At 58.1% G+C, this 20,084-nt stretch overlaps 3 protein-coding genes across 4 annotated transcripts; 1 reads left to right on the forward strand and 2 right to left on the reverse strand.

The window, feature by feature from the left end:
• Window positions 1-259: 259 nt before the first annotated feature.
• On the reverse strand, window positions 260-10,244 carry LOC120388212. 2 transcript variants are annotated; one of them, XM_039509888.1, is made up of 4 exons: window positions 9,563-9,723; window positions 9,158-9,471; window positions 8,136-8,447; window positions 260-692 (listed from the first exon to the last, which is right to left on the reverse strand). In XM_039509888.1, the coding sequence occupies exons 1-4, from the start codon at window positions 9,565-9,567 to the stop codon at window positions 331-333; spliced, it is 993 nt and encodes a 330-aa protein (XP_039365822.1). In that variant the 5' UTR covers window positions 9,568-9,723; the 3' UTR covers window positions 260-330. The 2 variants fall into 2 exon arrangements, with proteins under 2 accessions (XP_039365822.1, XP_039365824.1); XM_039509890.1 differs by lacking the exons at window positions 9,158-9,471; window positions 9,563-9,723 and adding an exon at window positions 10,197-10,244.
• Window positions 10,245-11,950: 1,706 nt separating this feature from the next.
• Window positions 11,951-13,182, reverse strand: C22H19orf85 (chromosome 22 C19orf85 homolog). The gene is made up of 2 exons (XM_039509919.1): window positions 12,986-13,182; window positions 11,951-12,395 (listed from the first exon to the last, which is right to left on the reverse strand). The coding sequence occupies exons 1-2, from the start codon at window positions 13,180-13,182 to the stop codon at window positions 11,951-11,953; spliced, it is 642 nt and encodes a 213-aa protein (XP_039365853.1).
• Window positions 13,183-17,809: 4,627 nt separating this feature from the next.
• LOC120388874 (urotensin-2 receptor-like) lies at window positions 17,810-18,759 on the forward strand. The gene is given in 2 exon segments (XM_039510966.1): window positions 17,810-18,194; window positions 18,197-18,759. Coding segments are annotated over 2 exon segments (948 nt in total).
• Window positions 18,760-20,084: the final 1,325 nt, after the last annotated feature.

The following is a 20,084-nucleotide window of genomic DNA, read 5'->3' on the forward strand; positions in this document are numbered from 1 at the left end:
AAAGGAGAAAATCCCTGGCAATATTCATTTTTAGGAGGGGCTTTGCGACACTTGTCATTTTAGTCAAAGGGGTTCACAGGTTGTTAAAGTTTGGGAACCACTGCTCTATACGATCACAGTTCCTGTCAATAACAACACATTATTAATCTCTCCTCATACGGCAGCCGTTCCATTCCCCTCATCATTTTTTTTGCCCCTTTCTGAACCTTTTCCAGTTACAATGTATCTTTTTTGAGATGGGGCAACCACATCTGCACACAATATTCAAGCTGTGGGTGTACCATAGATTTATATAGAGGCAATATATTTTCTATCTTATCTGTCCCTTTCTTAATGGATTCCCAACATTCTGCTGGCTTTTTTGACTGCCGCTGCACATTGAGTGAATGTTGAGGGACGGGGTTTATCACCCTCCAGCCCCGCAACATTTAGCATTTCAGCACTGCTGAGAAGTTTCCCATTCAGCACAGCTGACTGGTCCCCACCGCTGGTGTCCTCCGGCTGCGTGAGCTCTGCCAGCTCCTGGATCTCCTCCATGAGGCCTGCATCGCTGGCCTGCTGAGACAGGGTGGCACTGGCAGGGAAGCCAATATTCTTTTTCTGCAATTTCAGCAGTGCCACCACCAACACTACCAACAGCACCACCACCATCACCACCACGATTGCAATACAGCTGGACCAAGATCTGGGCTCTGCAACCAAAAACAGAAATTTCAGCATTAATGGGAGAGTTGGTCAAACCCAGCTGAAAACTTCCAGCCTCTCCACCGTGCTCAGCATTCTACCCTGGCGCGCGCAAAAGGGATTTTCCAGTTCAAGACACTCTGCTGTCCCCGGCTAATCGTGGATTTGCCCATTTCCCCTGGGACTCTGAGGTGCTACCGTAACACATCTAATAGATAATGTACAGCGCCTAGCGCTGTGGAGTGCTGAGTCATGACTGGGGCTGCTAGGCAGCATACACTTCAGATTAAGGTTCACTTGATAGCTGGTTTATAAGGCGTTCGTACGGGGTGGATATACGGTCTCAGCATGCTAAGAACACAGGTAACGAGAGTGCTTGTCTACACAGGGCCACTCAGGAAATCTAATCTAACTAATTCACTTTAAAAGTCAAACAGCATAAAACCCCAGTGTGGACACTCTCCTTCAAGATTAAAGCAGCCTGAATTCAATTTAGCTTAATTCACTTCCAAAGTGAATCGAATTCAGGCCACTTCAATTCTAAATAAGAGTGTCCACACGGGTGGGGGGGTGGCGGGGAAGGAGTCAATGTGGTTTAGTGAATCCACTTTAAATTCAGGACAAATCTATACTACAAAATTAAGTCGACCTAAATTACGTTGACATTCAGCCAGAGAAGTACTTAAAACCCCTTTGCATGTCCACACTGCACCCCTTGTGTCGGCGGCATGTGTCCCCACCGTGCCAGTGTGAGCATTGTGGGACAGTGTCTGAAAGGCAACAGGTGATGTCATTAACACCCCGGCATCGATCTAACTGCATCCACCCAAGCGCTAGGCCTCGCGCAGAGCTGGAGTTTTTCCGTCGGCTCAGCGGGCGAGTTCCATGGCTGGGAGCTGCCTTTCAACGTAGACACTGACAGAGTGAGGGTGATGTAAGCTGCCTTATGTTGACCTAACGCTGTAGCGCAGACCAGACCCTGCACTTTGACTCGATTTGGATTAATTTTCCTGAGTGGCCCTGTGTAGACAAATCCTGCAGCCACCATTCAACCCTTTCTAAATGACTTCTATGTGGAACCTCAATATGGAACCTCAATATAAAGTGTCACCCAAGAAATCAAATCATAGATGGGCATGGACATGGGGCTGGGAGCCAAGCAGTCAGTACCCGGCGGTTCTGCCCCACCCATCTGCCAGTCGGGCGAGGAGAAGGGATGTAAAGCCATGGACGGCTCTCTCAGCGGGAGATGGAGAACTGACCCTGCTACTCTCAGCCCTGCTGGGACCAGGACGCAGAGACCCTCTCCCCTGGCTGCTTCTTGTCTTCTTGTCCAGAGGTGAAAGTAAGCCGCTACGGTCCGGTACGGCATACCGGCAAGAGCCAGTACGCTGTGCCGGACCACATCGACTTCCACTGGGGGACTGAAAGGGCTCTGGACAGTCCGCAGCTGCGGGGAGCCCAGAGTCCTTTAAATCCTGGCTGCGGCTCTGGCGGCCCAGGGCCGGGATTTAAAGGGCTCAGAGCTCCCCGCGGCTGCGGGCAGCCCAGAGCTCTTTGAATCCCTGCCACGGTTGTGGGCAGCCCAGAACTCTTTGAATCCCTGCCATGGCTCTGGCTGCCGGGCTGGGGCCAGGATTTAAAGGGCTCCAGGCTCCCCTCAGCGGCAGGAGCTCTGGGCCCTTTAAATACCTGCCCCAGCCGCGCAAAGCTCAGGGTTCCCCCTGGCGGCCAGGGCCCCGGACCCTTTAATTTGCCCCTTAGCCCCAGGGGGCTCCCAGCCCCCTCTGCAGCTGGGAGCCCCTGGTTGATTTAAAGGCTCTGGGTCTCCCAGTCACAGCTGGTGCCTCAGGGCCTTTAAATCTTGAGACCACGCCCCTTCCAGGTGAGGCCACGCCCCCCTCAGGACTCCGGCAGCACCAGTAAATCCTGTAAGTTACTTCCACCCTGCCTCTAGCTGACACCGTGCTGTTCCTTGCTGTCTGGCCTGGACAATCTGATTGTATCTGGGCAGCGCACTGGACCCCGATCTCGGTGACTCTGTCTGGGCAGCCCCTGTGTAGTAGTAGGATTCTATGTTTGTTTGATTTAGAATGAAGGATAAAGAATAATGAGATAATAATGTAGCATGTATTGGTATATGATTTGCTCATATCCTTTTTGAATAGCAGAAAGGAATGGCTTAATGGGCCATTTAGTAAAGATGCATCAGCCAGAATCTGTGTCTGGGCTGATTTCAAGGCAGTAACAGACGTTTTAAGGTCACTACTTTATTGTAGGCTTAGCATTTTAAAATAAGTAAAAGAATGCCAAGATTGTTTTCTTGTGCATTGCAACTTGATGTTCCTGTTCAAAATGTTCTGTGTAAATTCCGTTGTGTATGTGAATGAGGAATGTGTGTTAAGAGGGAAGCGTGAAGGCCATTGCTGAACCAGATGTCTCTCAGGTTCCTCCCTCATAACAAGGGCAAGAGGAGGCCACAACACGCCCCTCTGGAAATGTCAAAAGGAGGACAGATTGACAACTCTAAAGATGAGATAGGCACCTACCAATGGGGACGAGATAGCTGTGATAAAGAAGGAGAAGGACAATTTAAGATAACAAGCACTCGTCAAATAATTGATTACAGCATGAGGGTCCAAAACTCTTTGGTCCCAATGAAGGAAAAATCACTATATAAACAGGGCGCCTTGCCATGAAACTTGGGGTTTGTCCTGCCAGGACTTCCCTGGAGCATCGTGTCACAACCAAAGGAACCCGGCTCCTCCCTACCCGTGATCAACCTAGCTGGCCACTAGATTGGTAACTAAAACATCGGACTGGTGGGACAGTGTGTGGGGGGGGGGAGGATGATGGAATGCATATGCTAATTGTATCATCAATAAACGCGGCGTATTGCCTTCTCCCTTGAAAGAGATCCCGTGTGCTTCTTAAAAGCATAACATATTTCGTGGAGAATTGCGAAAGGGGGAAACACATGCACTTGTGATTGTTGAACATATTGCTAAAAGGTATCTGTGACGTTGCAGTCTATATGGTTTTATAAAAATATGCTAATGAGTGAATATAATGTAACTGGAACATGCTTTGTGCAAAAGGTCTCTTGTAAGGTATCATTACAAAGCTTATAATCTACTGAGTGTGATCATCCTATTTGTATAAATGTACCACTCTTATATTTCATATTTCTAGTTTCAGATACAACTCTGAGGGCCTACTGTAATTATGCAAAGTGAGGGCCATTAATGGTGGTTTGGAATCTTGATGGCTCCCATTAACCAGGACAATTGACTGCAGATGGCTCCATTTTACCTGTAAGTCTTCCTGTATACATGTGTGCTGGTAAGTGGGTAATGAAGTCTTGCAATGACACACGATCATGTCACCTGAACTGGAATCCATCTTTAACCTGGTGTCTTTCCATGGAGAAGGAGGGGCTGGGAACCCAGAGAGGGACAAAGGTCAATCTGTCCTCCTTTTGACATTTCCAGAGGGGTGTGTTGCGGCCTCCTCTTGCCCTTTATATATCTTTTCCGCCTTATGGAAAAGATATATAAAGAGGTGGAACAGAACAAAGTGAGGGGAGAGGCCATCATGAAGAATCCCCTAGCTACCACCTGAGCTGGAACAAGAGCTGTACCAGGGGAAAGAATTGTACCCAGGCCTGGAAGGTGTCCAGTCTGAGGGAAAAAAACTAACTGAAGCATATCTGAGGGTGAGCTTATCTGTATTTAGTTTGATTAGACATAGATTTGCACGTTTTATCTTATTTTGCTTGGTGACTGACTTTGTTCTGTCTGTTACTACTTGGAACCACTTAAATCCTACTTTCTGTATTTAATAAAATCACTTTTTACTTATTAATTAACTCAGAGTATGTATTAATACCTGGGGGCGCAAACAGCTGTGCATATCTCTCTATCAGTGTTATAGAGGGCGAACTATTTATGAGTTTACCCTGTATAAGCTTTATACAGGGCAAAGCGGATTTATTTGGGTTTCGACCCCACTGGGAGTTGGGTATCTGAGTTTTAAAGACAGGAACTCTTCTGTTAGCTGCTTTCAGGTAAACCTGCAGCTTTGGGGCAAGTAATTCAGACCCTGGGTCTTTGTTGGAGCAGACGGGAGTGGCTGGCTCAGCAAGACAGGGTGCTGAGGTCCCGAGGTGTGGCATCTCCCAAGTGTGGTTCTGCCATTCAACCCGTCAGATCGATCATTCAGGTGTGCACACCCCAGGTCGTAGACGTGCCGGGCCATAAGGGGGAGGGTTAGAGTCCTTGCTCCTACCCGTCTGTCGGGGAAAAACTGCATAGGTGAATATATCCTTGGTCATAGCAAGACTGAGCCCAAAAGGTAGGGGGCTTAGCGTTTCCCTCTCCAGCTCCGTCAGGCAGAGTTCTTTTTAGTGAGTATAGACTTCTGTATTTTGTAAATCCCAGCACAACCGTGGGCACAGAAGAGTTATAAAAGTAAAAGAGATTCATAAAGAAATATGTTCAGGTGGTATTTTCTAAGAAATGTTTAAAAGGAAGCAATCCAAAGATAATACTTTGTTCAAGAGATTCCTCCTTTTAAACAGATCTTGCTCTGTTAAGCCAAACTCTGAAGGATATAGGAGTTTGGACAGTGTCATATTTTTTGAGAGTGATATTGTGCTGATTTCACAATTTTGAAAGAAATGTTTAAGCAAAGAGACCAGGAGCTAGTTGATGAGCTCACCCTCCTTGCTAACTAGGTAGTGGAACAAAGCCTGTGTCCATGGGAAGGGGTGGTTCAGCAAGGAAAGCAAGATCGGGCCCAGACAAGCAGGCAGGCAACAGATAAAAAAAATTGGAAAACAGGTTAAAAGTCCTGAGGGCACAGTGTCAAAAAAATTTTAAAAAGTAAGTACAGGCATAAAAAATTCAGATCCCTAAAACAACACTTAAAATGGTAAAATCTAAGTTGATGAATGTGTCATTTTAAAAAATAAGCAAGTAATTTAAGGAAAAGAGTGAGACATTAACTCTGCAGAGGCTTGGAGGGAATTAAGCAGTTACACGCTGTAAAAAAGTGTTATGGAAAGAGAATTCTTGGTTTTTGTGCAGCCGTTCTTAAAGGAAAACGGGCCCTTCTTCAAAGGAATCTCTGTAAATAAGCCAGGCAAAGAGCCAATCTAATTTAAATTATTTGACTATGAATAGTTTAGTCAAATTTGTTGAAAGAACATAAGGGGTTTCTGCTGGAACGTAACTGCCCCCAAATGTATAGAAATGTAATCTATGCACAGCTGTGTAAAAATTAAAGCAGTGTAAAAAAACATTTACATTTCTTGTGTTTGTTGTAAAACTGAATCATCTATGTTAGTTTGTTTTATACACACGTTTTTAACGATGTGTCCTTGCTGCATGGTTTTGTGGTGGTAGCTAGGGGCAAGCACACTTATTTTTGAGGGCCTCATTTTGTACACCCTTGGGTCAATTTTTATTTATTTATTTATTTATTTTTTTAATCTTACTGATTTATAACCCGGCATAGCCAAAAGGATCCCATGCTCAATTTTGGGAGCGGGCTCACTTTGTATAGTTTTGTTTTTACAGATTGTTGGTGAGCAATTTTAACAATAATTTTATTAAATAACAAATCAGGCTTAACCGTGCTGGAAACATATTGCATTTATTTCTATTCGTAGGTGTTAAACAAGGACCTTTTTTTAGTATTTTAAAAGATTCATTAATACCCGAACATTTTTAAGTATTACCCAAAACATTTTGCGTTCAAGTGATGCTAAACTAAAAATGTTCTGATAGAGGCCATGCCTCTTCTGGTTGAGGTCCCTCCCGCTCCGCAGGACTCTGGAGTACCGGTAAGTCCTTTAAGTTACTTTCACCCCTGGCCATGGGGAATTTTTATATTGCCTTAAAACCTGATAAATTGCGTGGAGCTCGGCATGCTGGGCTGATCCATGGTATAAATGTCCCTAAATGACTTCCTGTTCTAAGTTAATAGCAGCGTATTTTACACATCTTTTCCCTTTTACTACCATTGCACTTTTATTAGTAAACTAGATGTGCTTTTTTCGACCCACCGTATTTCATTTTTCCAGTGGCCATCTGCCAAGGCAATTCTTTGCCTCCAGAGTGACTTTTGGATATTCATGTCGGTTCTCTTTTTTAAAAATTTGTAATAGCGTGGTAGCCAAGGCTGTGTTATTAGCCGCCAAACGAATACCAAAAGGCTGTGATTCATCAGGGAAACACAGGGCTGAGGCTGAGAGAGCCTTCTGTTTTACCAGGGTTACAGTGGAGTCCTGCTCTTTTTTTCCAGTTCCGAGGGGAGGGGGGGGGGGTTGTAGCAGTTTTTACAATGGGTGAGTTATTTTAGCATATTTATAAATGTGTGGTCTAAGAAAATTGAATTACCCTAGCAGTACTCTGAAAGAGTGGGCATGGATAGGGGCCAGCATTTCTACAAGTCCTTTCTACCACCCTTTTTTTGATGTACCTGTCTTTTTGTGCTGCCATTTATAGGCAGTTTTCATGGCCCTGCTGCAGCCATGACTTTGGTCTTTTAAAAAGATATTGAGCTTATAAAGCATGAAGGTACCTTACGGGCCAAACGCTAAATACCAAAGCCAACCAACCCTAGTTACTTGTTTTGTGTGTGAATAAGAAATGGATGTGTAAAAAAATAAGTGTAAAGGCATCGTTGAGCCAAATGTACAAGAGAAAAAAAAAGGAGACAAACGCAAGGGCGCCAGAAGGCTGCAACACACCCATTAAAATGTAAAAAAATGGCAAATTAACAACTCTAAAAATAAAACAAGCACCTACCAATGGGAATAAAATAGCTATAATAAAAAATAAAAAGTTAAGAAAACAAGCACTCGTCAAACAACAATTAACGACAGCGTGACGGTGCAAAACTCATTGGTCCCAATCAAGGAAAATCACTATAGAAACAGGGGGCCTTGCCATGAAACTTTGGGTTCATCCTGCCAACCTGTGATCAACCTAGCTGGCCACTAGATTGATCCAGACTCTGGACAAGGAACTATAACATCGACTGGTGGGACTGTGTGTGTGTGACAGTGAGTGTGAATGCATATGCTAATTGCTGTATCTTCAATAAACGCGGCGTATTGCCCTTTCCCCTGAAAACGATCCCGTGCGCTTCTTATAAGCATAACACTAGGACTAAATGTGCTTTGCTTTGCGGCGGATGGTTGGTCCCGGTGTACATTGTCGCAGCCCCAGAAGGAAAGCAAAGCAATGAGGTTGTATCCTGGGCCCACGTGCAACGTTCAGAGGCCGTGCAAACCCAACCCCCCAGGCTGGAGGGAGACAGACGCAGGCCTCCACCTGTGACAGGGGAGGGCTGGGAAGCTGGAAACTTGACATCCGTGCCCTCCAGGAGGCCCAGGGGAAATCCACAGTGCGGTTACCCTGGAAATTGTGACCCGCGGCGCTTACCTGTTACATTCAGACGGATGGAAGCCAGACACTCCCTTTCATCGATCTCATGCACAATCTTCAAATTCCCTGCAATGGCTTTGCTGGCGTTCATCACGATGAACCGTCCGTTGGACACGGAGATGTGCCTGGCAAAGGAGCTGTTGTAAGGGTTTGATTTCCCTGAATGGATGACAGCTATCTTCATCCATGTCCCAGCCAAAGGGGGGGACCAGTACAGCGTGGCAAAGTGCTCTGAGCAGTTAAGGAGGTGTTGAGTGCTGTTGCCCTCAGGCACAGAGATAGAGATTTCCTGTTGACATTGGCTGGGGCCTGGGAGAAGAAATCAACATTTCAGGTTGGCTTTGGTGAAGCCTGGAAGAAGTCAGACCCAGATCCAATGAGGAGAAGAGGGAAGGATACGTTACAGGGAGCGCTTTAGATATAAGGCGCAGACCCCGCAAAGGCTCAAGCAAATGTTGCACCGCGGGCGCAGCCCACGCGAGTCGCCCTCAGCTTGAGAGAACGTCTATGCAGGAAAACGAGCCCTGCCACGCCGAACCGCAGGGTGGGTCTACACAGCAACCAGATACTTGCAGCAGGCCCATGCCGACTGCAGGGCTGACAAATTGCCAGGTAGATTTGCACTCCCGTGAACGAGGAGAGTCTCGGAGCCCAGGCTCCTGTCTCAGCCCCAACATTTACACGGCTGTCTTTAGCGCCCTGCAAGCCCAAGTCAGCTGAACCCGCCTCTGAGCCTGCTGGGAAAAGTGGGGGGGTGGGGGGGAGAGCTCAGCAGTGTAGACGCACCCTGACTCGTGTTTGCAGAATCAGAGACAAAATCACTAAACCGCACCAAGAGCTGCGCAGTGCCCAGCACAATGACAGACCGGATCACCCCACACACCCCCCATGGTGTATCCCCACACACCCCTCCTCCCTCTCCAAATTGCCTCCCGGCACGTCCCCCCATTCTGGCCTCTGACTTCCGGAGCCTTTCCAGGGAAGCCTGCCCAGCACAGAGCTCCTTGGACGGCACTTACGGGGGTGCGGCACCACTTGCTCTGCGCATAGAAATAAGAAAATCACAGGAAGATAGATGTGTTTTTTCCACTGCATAGTGCCTGAGCCAGAATTAGATGTATTGGCACTACAGACGTCGGTGCGGAAACCTGCCTGCAGGGCGCCTGCATGAAAAAAACGCCTTCCAAACGCAGCCAAACAGCCACTCCGTACAGCCAATGGGATTACGAGAAAATCAGCCATTCCCTGTGTCAGACCGTGTGTGCCCGATGGCAATAGGGCGACCAGCCAGCAAGCGTGAAAAATCGGGACGAGGGTGGGGAGTAACAGGAGCCTGTATAAGCAAGAGACCCAATAATCAGGACTGTCCCTATAAAATCAGGACATCTGGTCACCCTAAAAAGCAACAAAGAGTCCCGTGGTACCTCATAGACCAACAGATGTACTGGCGCTTTCGTGGGTGAATAGCCACTTCGTCGGATGCACTGGTCACCCTAGATGGGAATGAAGTCGCCTACATACACAGGAAAGGGGGCAATCTGTGTCACGGTGTTATATGGAAGAAATATGTTTTACCCGCCAGCCGTCCAGCGCCCTGCTCCCCTCACTGCGCCCCCCGGCCCGCAAAGCCCGGTAGCGCCGCCTCCGTGTTCAGCCCCCGACTCGCAGGGTGACCCGATGGCCCGATTTGGGGTTTTTGTCTTGTCCAGGCTCCTGTGGCCCCGCCCCGCCCCGCCCCGATGTGCCACACGTGCTGGCTGGTCGCCCTACGGCCTCGGCCCGGCGCGCGGGGCCCCGGGAAGGGGGGGGTCCCCGGTGTGCACGTGCTTAGCCCCGCCCCGCGCGGGAGTGACGGGGCGGGTCTAACGGGAACCGCCCGAAAGCTCCGCTGCTCGCGCCCAGGGGCCCAGCGGGAAAGGGCTGCCCCGGCCGGGGCCTCCCGGGCTCGGGGCGTTAAACCCGCCCGGGCGCCTTCCGCGGCTTGTTGGGAAGCCACGTCAGCCCCGGGAGGGTGACCCCGCCCCGCGGCGCGCAGCGAGCGCGGGCGGCTTCACCTGCCGCCCGAAACGCGAGTGTCCGCCGGCCCCGGCCGCTCGCGCCCCGCCGCTTCCCACCCCGCCCTCACGCCAACCGTTCCCCGAAGCCCCGCCCCGCCCGGCTGCTCCCGAAGCCCCGCCCCTTCCCGCGCTCGCTCCAACTGCTCCCGAAGCCCCGCCCCTTTAAGCCCCGCCCTCACTCCAACCGTTCCCCGAAGCTCCGCCCCTCCCGCGCCAACTGCTCCGAAGCCCCGCCCCTTTAAGCCCCGCCCCTCACGCCAACCGTTCCAGAAGCCCCGCCCCTTCCCGCCTCCCCCCGCCTTCAGCTCTGCAGTGGGGGGGGGGCAGGTGCAGAGGCGCAGTGGGGGGGAATTGCTGTGGTACCAGGTTCCCGTTGGCAGAGCCCCCCCTCTTCCCCCCCCGGCTCTCACCTCGGCCGCGGCTCCCTGCCCAGGGCATCGGTCCCCAGGCCCTGCCCAGGCACTCCCGGCCGCTGAGCGGGAATTCCGGCCTCCCAGGCTCGCCGGCCCTCAGGGCTGCTGGGGGCTTCGGCCGGGCAGGGCGACCAGCCCGCAAGTGGGGCGAATCGGGCCGGGGGTGGGGGCACGAGGAGCCCAGAGAAGAGAAAGCCCCAAATATCGGGACTGGCCCTATAAAATCAGGAGTCTGGTCACCGCCCGGCGGGCAGGGGATGTTCCCCAACTCCCGACAGGCCGCTGAGTGGCAGTGGGGGGAGGGGCTGTGATAACTAAACAGCCCCCCACCAAGCCCCCACGTACCCCGCTCTGTCCGCCCTGCTCTGAACAGGGCAGGGGGCCCGAGAGCTCGGGGGGGTAGCTAGAGCCATAATCCAAGGGCTGGGGTGCGCCCCTCCGTACACAAGCATGGGGGGGTGACAGGGGCTGCCCGATGGGGTGTGGGGCAAGGGGCTGGATTCGCTCTCAGGCGTCAGGTGACGCCCCTAGGCAGACTGCGGGGGGGGCACTGACTCAAAGGGGGGAGTCTTTGCCAGCCCCCCCCCCACACACACCACCCCGTAGGGCGGGAGCTGGATGGAAATTCGAGCACAACAAACCCTGATTTGCAGGGAACGGCCTCTTGTTTATTAGACACAGACAGGACCGGGGGGGGGATTATTCGGGGGGGCTCCCCATCCTTCCTGCTGCTAACCAGGGTGGTGCAGCTTCTGGGGGCGGGTCAAAAAGAGCGGGCCCCTCCCTCACCTTGCAACTATTGGAGTGACATGGGGCACCCCTCAAATCTGTCACTTCAGAGATCCCCCAAACCTGCAGAGCTCTACAGCGCCCCCCCCCGCCCCACAGGCAGTGACACCCCAAAACCAGACTGCACCCTGAGATGTGCTCACCTCAGAAGGCGGCCCTTACCCCCGTGCATCATGGGAATCCCAAATCCAGGAGATGCCCCACTGCTGACACCCAAAAATGTAAGGCGACACCCTCAAAATTCAAGGGGATACCCCAGATCAGGGTGACACCCCCACATTTAAGGCAACGCACTGAAATTCAAGAGGCTTTCCCCCAGATCAATGTGGCACCCCCAAATTTTAGGAGTTACCCCCAAATTCAAGGGGACCTCCCCAGATCAGGGTATCCTGGCAGTCTCCAAATGCCCCCCTACCTGTCAGCTCAGCACCTGGCATGCTCCTCACTGCATCCACTTGTGGGGTGCCCACCGGGGGGGTCCCCCACTTCCCGCAGAGGGGGAGGGGTGTGGATGGGGGAGGAGCTTGCGGCTGGGGGAACAGGGTTGCCATGGTTACCACCCCCCTGGCGCCACTCCGACAGGGTACTCCGGGGAGACGGGGGGCAGGTAGCCAGGGGGATCTGGGGCCCAGAGGGGGGCGCCGTCCATGCCCGGGATGGGCAGGGAGTTCCAGGGCAGGGGACACTGGCTAGGCCCCAGGGGGTTGTGGGTAATCGGGGCCCAGCTGAGGGGCAGCCCCAGATCTTCTGGGCCGGTGATGGGGTCAAAGAGGTCGCTGGGGTCAGGGGTCAGGGAGGCCACGCTCAGGCCCCAGCCAGGCCCCGATTCCGGGGCCACGAAGGCCTCGGCCACGCCCAGGAAGGAGCTGGCAGCTGGGGCGGGAGGCTCTGGGCCAGGACGCCGGGGTTCTGCGGGGGGCACGGGGTCCCTTGGGGCCTCCTGGGCCAGGATGGAGGAGGCCAGGCGGTGCGTCGAGGCTTCAATGTCAGCGAATTGCCTGGGGAGAGAAGAGAGGGGCTGTGAGCTTCCTGCAGCAGTGCCCTGAGGGGCTGCGAGCTTCCCCCCAGCAGTGCCCTGAGGTGCTCTGAGCTTCCCCCAGAAGTGCCCTGAAAGGCAGGCTGTGAGCTTCCCCCAGAAGTGTCCTGAGGGGCTGCGAGCTTTCCCCCCAGCAGTGCCCAAAAGGCTGTGAGCTTCCCCCAGCAGTGCCCAAGGGGCTGCGAGCTCCCCCCCAGCAGTGCCCTGAGCGGCTGTGCACTTCCCCCACCAGTGCCCTTAGGGGTTGTGAGCTACCCCCAGCCATGCCCAAGGGGCTGCGAGCTTCCCCCAGCAGTGCCCAAGGGGCTGCGAGCTTCCCCCAGCCGTGTCCTGAGGGGCTGTGAGCTTCCCCCAGCCATGCCCAAGAGGCTGCGATCTTCCCCCCAGCAGTGCCCTGAGGGGCTGCGAGCTTCCCCGAGCCGTGCCCAAGGGGCTGCGAGCTTCCCCCCAGCAGTGCCCCGAGGGGCTGCAAGCTTCCCCTAGCCGTGCCCAAGGGGCTGCGAGCTTCCCCCAGCAGTGCCCAAGGGGCTACGAGCTCCCGAGGGCTCCCACCTGCTGATCTGGTTGTGCAGGAACCGCCGGTGGTTCACCCGCCGCTTGCCAGGGCGGCTATTGCGGGGTCTCTGCAGCGTCCGCATCATGTGGGACGAGGCCACGGTGACGAAGGTGAAGAGATCCCGGCCACGCCCGTAGAGCGCCACCTGCTGGGGGGGCAGGAAGCTCAGGGACAGGCGCCCGCCCCGCTGCATCCCAGCTCCTGGAGGGGGGAGCTGCCAGGCAGAGCCCCCAGGCTGGGCGAGCCCTGCAGGAATAAATGACAGTTCTCAGCCCAGCAAGCCTGAGACGCCACAGAACCCCGGGGAGGGGGTGGGGTGCCGGCAGAGCTGGGGTGGGGGGGAGCCCAGGGCCGGGCTACCAGGGGGCTGCGGGTCGGGAGTGAGGGGCACCGGCAGAGCTGGGGGGAGCCCAGGGCTGGGCTTGGGGGTCTCTGTCTCCGGAGAGGGGTCAGCCCCAGCCGCGAGGGGACAGTGCCTCCAGCTGGGCCCCCCAGGACACTTACTTGGTTCGGGGTCCAGGTGTGTGAAGAATCAGCCGCGGCTGCCCCCTTCTCACCTCCTGCCCCCCCAGCCCCGACCCTCCCAGCCAGCCCCGGTGCCGGCTCCGGTCTCTGGTGGGGCCAAGCGCCACTGACAGAAGCAAGAAGATGCTCAGAGAGTCACTGGCCGCTCCCCCCACCCCTCTGAGCCCCTCCTTCCTGCTCACCCCCCCTCTGCCCCCCAACGCCTGTGGGAATGGGGCATGGGGCCTTAGCCCCCAGGGGACACTATCTGCGAGCTGCCCCAGGGTGGGGGGGTGGGCTGGCTTGGGGGAGGGGTATGGCACGGGGCCTCCCCCCTCCGGCAAAATCCCTCGCTGTGCTAGTTGGGGGGCTGAGGGGGACCCCCTTTGACTCTAATAACAGGGGTGTCTTGACGGGGCCCCTCCCCTTATCCATCTCTTTCCCTCCCTGGACCCCCATCAACCCCCCGAACCCTCCCCACCTCCCCCATCCTCCCCATCATCTCCTGCCCCCCCCCTTCGGCTCCCCCCCATCTGCCCCCCCGCGCCAGCTGCCCAATTAGGACATTCTTTCCCCTGCGATGCGGCCCTGGCACTTAGCAGCAATTAGGGGCGTCCGGGGGCCGGGGGGAGCCACGTGCCGGCAGCTCCGTGGAGACGGGCTCAATGGGTCGTGCGGGGGCAGGAATCCGGCTGCACAAAGGGCCCCCCCAACTCCCCCCTGCAGCCGGCGCCCGGCCACGCGCAGCGGTGAGAGCAATTGCTGGCAATTGGACACTTAAGTGCGAGGTCAAAGTGTGTCCACCCCCCTCCCGCCCCCCTCAGCATCAGCGTCTGGGCCCGTCTACCCCGGCGTCCCGCCCCCCTCAGCATCAGCGTCTGGGCCCGTCTACCCCGGCGTCCCGCCCCCCCCGCATCAGCGCCTGGGCCCCTCTACCCCGGCGTCCCGCCCCGCATCAGCGCCTGGGCCCCTCTACCCTGGCGCCCCCTGCATCAGCGCCTGGGCCCGTCTACCCCAGCGTCCTGCCCCCGCATCAGTGCCTGGGCCCATCAGCCCTGGGCCCAGCCCAGCCCCTTCCCTGCCCCCCAGATCAGACCCATGGCCCATCTATCCCAGTGATCAGACCCATAGGCCCCTCTTGCCTCCAGCAGAGGGTGGCAGACACCCCACACACACAGACACAGACACACATCTGCTTCCCCGCAGTTGGCTAAGCCAACCCCCCCCCCCCGCCTTGGCAAACACTGCCCCCCCTTCCTGGCTGGGGGAGATCAAAGCTCACCCACCCCCGTCCCTGGCTCCCCTGCCCTTCGCAAGCAGGCAGCAAAATAAACTCAGGCTGGGAACAATGTCGCCTCTCATGTTAGCAGGGCCTTGCCGGGTGTGTGCACAGGAGGGGGGTCAGGGGGGCAGTGAAAATACTCTGAGCGAGGAGGCCAGGATGCCTGGGTTCTCTCCTGGCCCTGGGAGAGGAGTGGAGTCTAGTGGTTAAAGCGAAGGGGCTGGAAGCCAGGATTCCTGGGTTCTCTCCTGGCCCTGGAAGGAGAGTAGGGTCTAGTGGTTAGAGCAGGGGGGGCTGGGAGCCAGGACTCCTGGGTTCTCTCCTGGCCCTGGAAGGAGAGTGGGGTCTAGTGGTTAGAGCGGGGGGGGGCTGTGAGGAGGGGGAGGGTGTTTGTCTGGCCCCTCACTGGTCTTTGGTGGTTTATTTTTCCACCAGGCTGGAGCCAAGCCGCCGCTGGCAGGGGAGCGCTGGGGCTGGGGCTGGCACCGGGAGGGAACCCCGCTGGCCCCCTGGCCCAGGACTTAGCCAAGGCGGACATGAGCGGTGCCCAGGAATCGCGCAGCCCGTGGCCGTCACGCCTCGGCAGCAGGGCAAACGGCGCCAGGGCGGGCGAGGGGGGGAAGAGAGTGAACTGGGGGGGGCGGCCAGATGCAGGGATCAAAAAAGAGCTGAAGTGGAGAGAGCCCCAGAGAAATGGGGAGGGAGAAGAAAGGGGGGGGCCATGGGGCAGGGCAGGCGGCTGGAGCAGGCGACTCTGTGCCCAGGTGAGGCCCAGCCAGCCCCATGGTCAGGAGGAGCCGGAGGCAGCATCCCCAGCCAAGCTCAGACCCTGCTGGGTGCCGTGCCAGGGTCTGTGAGGCAACCGGCTCCACCCGCCGGCCCCCACCCCACTCCCAGAGCTGGGGAGAAAACCCAGGAGTCCTGCCTCCCAGCCCAGCCCCCCTGCTCTAACCACTAGTCCCCACCCCCCTCCCAGAGCCAGGGAGAGAACCCAGGAGTCCTGACTCCCAGCCCCACTGCTCTAACCATTGAACCCCAGTCCCCTCCCAGAGCCAGGGAGAGAACCCAGGAGTCCGGGTTGGGCTGATATTTCTGTTGTTCAACCCCCCAACCGGGGGCAGGGGGCAGGTCAGAGGCTAGACAAACCCAGGAGGAACAGGCCTGTTTGCCGGGGTGGTGGGTCCCCACTGCCTGCTAAAGCTAAAATTCCAGCATGGGGCAAACTGCCTCAGGGGACGTTCGTGCCCTGTCCCCGGATACCCCCCGCGGGAGTCCCTGTCCCCGCCCCCCCCCCTCCCGGCGCACCGCGAGCGCTTCCCAAAATTCCCTGCACCCGCCGGTGGTGACTCCCCAGCCGGGTAGCTCCCCACAGGGAGGGCAGGGTGGGCATGCCCTGGGGCACTGGAACTGGGGGCCATGGCCCCCCACTTTTTACCTGCCACAAGGGCAAGCGACAGAGAGAGGGGAGGAGAGGAGGGGGGGTATCGGAGGGGGCGGCGCGGCCCAGGCCCCCCCCCCAGTTTTAGCACCCGGCCACCGCTCCTGACGTGCACAGCCGGTTCCGCCGTGCGCCGCCGTGAGCAGGCTCCACTTCATTTTGCAGTGTAGACACGGCATTAAACCAGAGCGGTTGCTCCATGCGGACGACTCTGCAGGGCGGCGGGGGGGCTGCTCCTGGGGAGAGCCCAGCGTGTTTGCTGAAGGGAGGGATTTACTCACATACCCACAGGCGGCCCTCAGAGCTGGGCGCCCGGCCTGAGCCCCAGCACAAAGGAAGCACTGTGGGGAGAGGTGATGGGCCCGGGGGGGGCAGCAGGGGCCAGGGGCATTTTCCCTGAGACCAGCCCGGGGCCGGGGGGGGGATCTCTGGCTTGTTCCTCTCCCTGCGGTTCGGTTTGTCTCTGCGGGCGAGTCACCGACATTTCGGCAGGAAGTTTTTCCAAGGCAAACGCCCTGGATCCGGGCCTGGCCAGGGCCCCGTGCCCAGACGGCTGCCTCAGGGCGGCACTAAGGGGTACGGTGCTGCAGGGAGCGGGGCGGGGGTGCAATAGAGGGCGCTGTGCAGGGGGGGCCAGCAGGGGGCACTGTGCTGCAGGGAGCGGGATGGGGTCTCAGCAGGGGGCGCTCTGCTGCAGAGTGTGGGGCGGGGGTCCAATAGAGGGCGCTGTGCAGGGGGGGGCCAGCAGGGGGCGCTCTCCCCCACAGTCAGTGCCAGCCCCGAGGCCCCACAGTGGCAATTTTCCGAGCCAACCGGAGATTTCCTGGTGCCGACGTTCCCTGGGTGCCAAGGGACATTTTCCCTGGCCCAGCAATGGCCATTTTTCACTGGCCCCTCGTTTTCCTGCCTCGCTCTGCGTCTCTGGCCCTGTTTATTTCTCGCGCCCACGGCTGGCGCTGACCCCAGCAGGGCCGCCTCACCCCACGTTGCCATCTCGCCTTTCTCCTTAGGGGTCTTTTCTCCGAGTTCGTTCATCCCTTCTCCCTCCCTCCCGCGTGTTTCAGGGGAGCTCCCGTCCTTCCTTCCCCGACCCCTCTGTCAAGCCGCCCGCCCCGTGGCTGGAAGAACCCGCTCGCTCTCTGCAGCTCACACAGAAGCCAGGAGCACGTGCCCCCCCGCCAGGGGCCGGCCCGGCTCAGCCCCACATACCGACCTAGCAGGGTGCGTGGAATGCGGACAGAGCAGACGGCGCAGGCCAGACACACACACACGCCCGCCCGCCAGCCGCGCACGCACCCGCCCCAGCCAGGGCGCCGCCAGCCGCCGACCCCCGGGCGGCAGGGGGCACAAGGGCAGCGACAGGGCGATCGGACCCCCCCACACCAGCCCTTCCGGCACGGCTGGGGGCTTGGAGGGTCGCACGAGAGCCGCACCGGACAAAGCCATGGACTGAGAGAGCGACGGGATAGATAGATCGATAGATCTGGGGACAGACGGGGGATCTGGAGGCCGGACGACTAGCCAGACCGACTCTGCCGGCCGAGTGACATCTCCTCTCCTGCCGTCGGATCCAGCCCCGCGTCCAGCCCCCCAGCCATGGACCCCCCCTCCAACCTGTCGTCCCCCTCCAACGGCTCGCTGCCGGGTGGGCTGCCGGAGGCGGCGGGGCTGAGCCTGCTGGGGGCGGCCGGGGCGGCCGGGAACCTGTACACGCTGGCGGTGGCGCGGGCCGGGGCCGTCCCCTCCCCGCTCCACGTCCACGTCGTCCACCTGGCGCTGGCCGACCTGCTGTACCTCGCCGGGGTGCCCTTCGTCGTGCACAATGGGCTGGCGCGGGACTGGTGCTTCGGCGAGGCCGGCTGCCGGGCCCTGCTCAGCCTGGACCTGCTCACCATGCACGCCAGCATCTTCCTGCTCACCCTGCTGAGCACCGAGCGGTGCCGGGCCGTGCGGCGCCCCTTCCGGGCCGCCCGCCGCTCCGCCGCCGCCGGGCCCTGGCCGCCGCCGCCTGGGCCGCCGCCCTGGCGCTGCCCATGATGCTGATGGTGCGGCAGGAGGAGCGGGCGGCGGGCGACGGGCGGGTGCGGCGGCTCTGCGTGCCCACCTGGCACGAGGCCCAGTACAAAACCTACCTGACCGTGCTCTTCGGCACCAGCATGGTGGGGCCTGGGCTGGCGCTCGGGTACCTCTACGGGCGGCTGGCGCGGGCCTACTGGCGCTCGCAGACCCGGGGGGTGCTGGGCCCCCGGCGGGGGCCGAAGCAGCGCGTCTTCCTCCTCGTTTTCCTCATCGTTGTGGCCTTCTGGGCCTGCTTCCTGCCCTTCTGGCTCTGGCAGCTGGTGCCCCTCTACAGCCCGGGCACGGCCGCCCGCCTGCCCGTGGCCACCGAGATCTACATCAACCACCTGGTCACCTGCCTGACCTACAGCAACAGCTGCATCAACCCCTTCCTCTACACGCTGCTGACCCGCAGCTACCGCGACTACCGGCGGGCGCGACGGGCCGGGCGCGGGGCGGCACCGCAGGCACAGGGCGCGGGGCGCTGAGCAGCCAACAGACCTCCACAGGTAGGGGGCAGTGTGGGAGAGGGGCACTGCTGGGGGAAGATCGCAGTGCTGGGGAGAGGTGCCATGGGGCACTGCTGGGGAAAGATTGCAGCGCTGGGGAGAGATGCTGTGGGGCACTGCTGGGGGAAGATCGCAGCATTGGGGAGAAGTGCCGTGGGGCACTGCTGGGGGAAGATCGTAGCACTGGGGAGAGGTGCCGTGGGGCACTGCTGGGGGAAGATTGCAGCGCTGGGGAGAGGTGCAGTGGGGCACTGCTGGAGGAAGATTGCAGCGCTGGGGAGAGATGCTGTGGGGCACCCCTGGGGAAGATTGCAGCGCTGGGGAGAGATGCTGTGGGGCACCCCTGGGGAAGATCGCAGCACTGTGGAGAGGTGCCACGAGGCACTGCTGGGGGAAGATCGCAGCATTTCTGGGAGGTGCTGCAGGGCACTGCTGGGGGAAGATCGCTGTGCTGGGGAGAGGTGCCGCAGGGCACTGCTGGGGGAAGATCACAGCACCAAGGAGAGGTGCCATGGGGCACTGCTGGGAGAAGATCACAGCACCGGGGAGAGGTGTCGCAGGGCACTGCTGGGAGAAGATCGCAGCACCGGGGAGAGGTGCAGTGGGGCACTGCTGGGAGAAGATCGCAGCACCGGGGAGAGGTGCAGTGGGGCACTGCTGGGGGAAGATCGCAGCGCTGTGGAGAGGTGCCGCGGGGCACTTCTGGGGGAAGATCGCAGCTTTGGGAAGAGGTGCCGTGGGGCACTGCTGGGGGAAGATCGCAGCACCGGGGAGAGGTGCAGTGGGGCACTGCTGGGGGAAGATCGCAGTGCTGTGGAGAGGTGCCGTGGGGCACTGCTGGGGGAAGATCGCAGCTTTGGGAAGAGGTGCCGTGGGGCACTGCTGGGAGAAGATCGCAGCACCAGGGAGAGGTGCAGTGGGGCACTGCTGGGGGAAGATCGCAGCGCTGTGGAGAGGTGCCGCGGGGCACTGCTGGGGGAAGATCACAGCACCGGGGAGAGGTGCCGCGGGGCACTGCTGGGAGAAGATCACAGCACCGGGGAGAGGTGCCATGGGGCACTGCTGGGGGAAGATCGCAGCGCTGTGGAGAGGTGCTGCGGGGCACTGCTGGGGGAAGATCGCAGCGCTGTGGAGAGGTGCTGCAGGGCACTGCTGGGGGAAGATGGCAGCTGTGGAATCCCCAGCTCTTGTCCAGCCCTAAGCCAGGGGGGCGGGAATGGAATGGGGCACGAGGTTTCCCCTCTAGGGGGCGCCAGCCCCCTTAGCAGCCATATGTCTCCCCCCCACTGCCAGAGCTGGACCTT

Source organism: Mauremys reevesii, linkage group 22, assembly GCF_016161935.1.
Source record: "Mauremys reevesii isolate NIE-2019 linkage group 22, ASM1616193v1, whole genome shotgun sequence".
Taxonomy (NCBI): domain Eukaryota; kingdom Metazoa; phylum Chordata; order Testudines; family Geoemydidae; genus Mauremys; species Mauremys reevesii.

Excerpts from the sequence above, each read along its gene's own strand:
- LOC120388212 (XM_039509888.1), bottom strand. Across the intron at positions 8,448-9,157 it reads GCAAGTGGTGCCGCACCCCC|GCCCCAGCCAATGTCAACAG; the intron begins GTAAGTGCCGTC and ends TTCTTCTCCCAG. Across the intron at positions 693-8,135 it reads CATCCGTCTGAATGTAACAG|AGCCCAGATCTTGGTCCAGC; the intron begins GTAAGCGCCGCG and ends TTTTGGTTGCAG.
- C22H19orf85 (XM_039509919.1), bottom strand. The coding sequence starts at position 13,182 with ATGCAGCGGGGCGGGCGCCTGTCCCTGAGCTTCCTGCCCCCCCAGCAG. Across the intron at positions 12,396-12,985 it reads CTGCACAACCAGATCAGCAG|GCAATTCGCTGACATTGAAG; the intron begins GTGGGAGCCCTC and ends TTCTCTCCCCAG.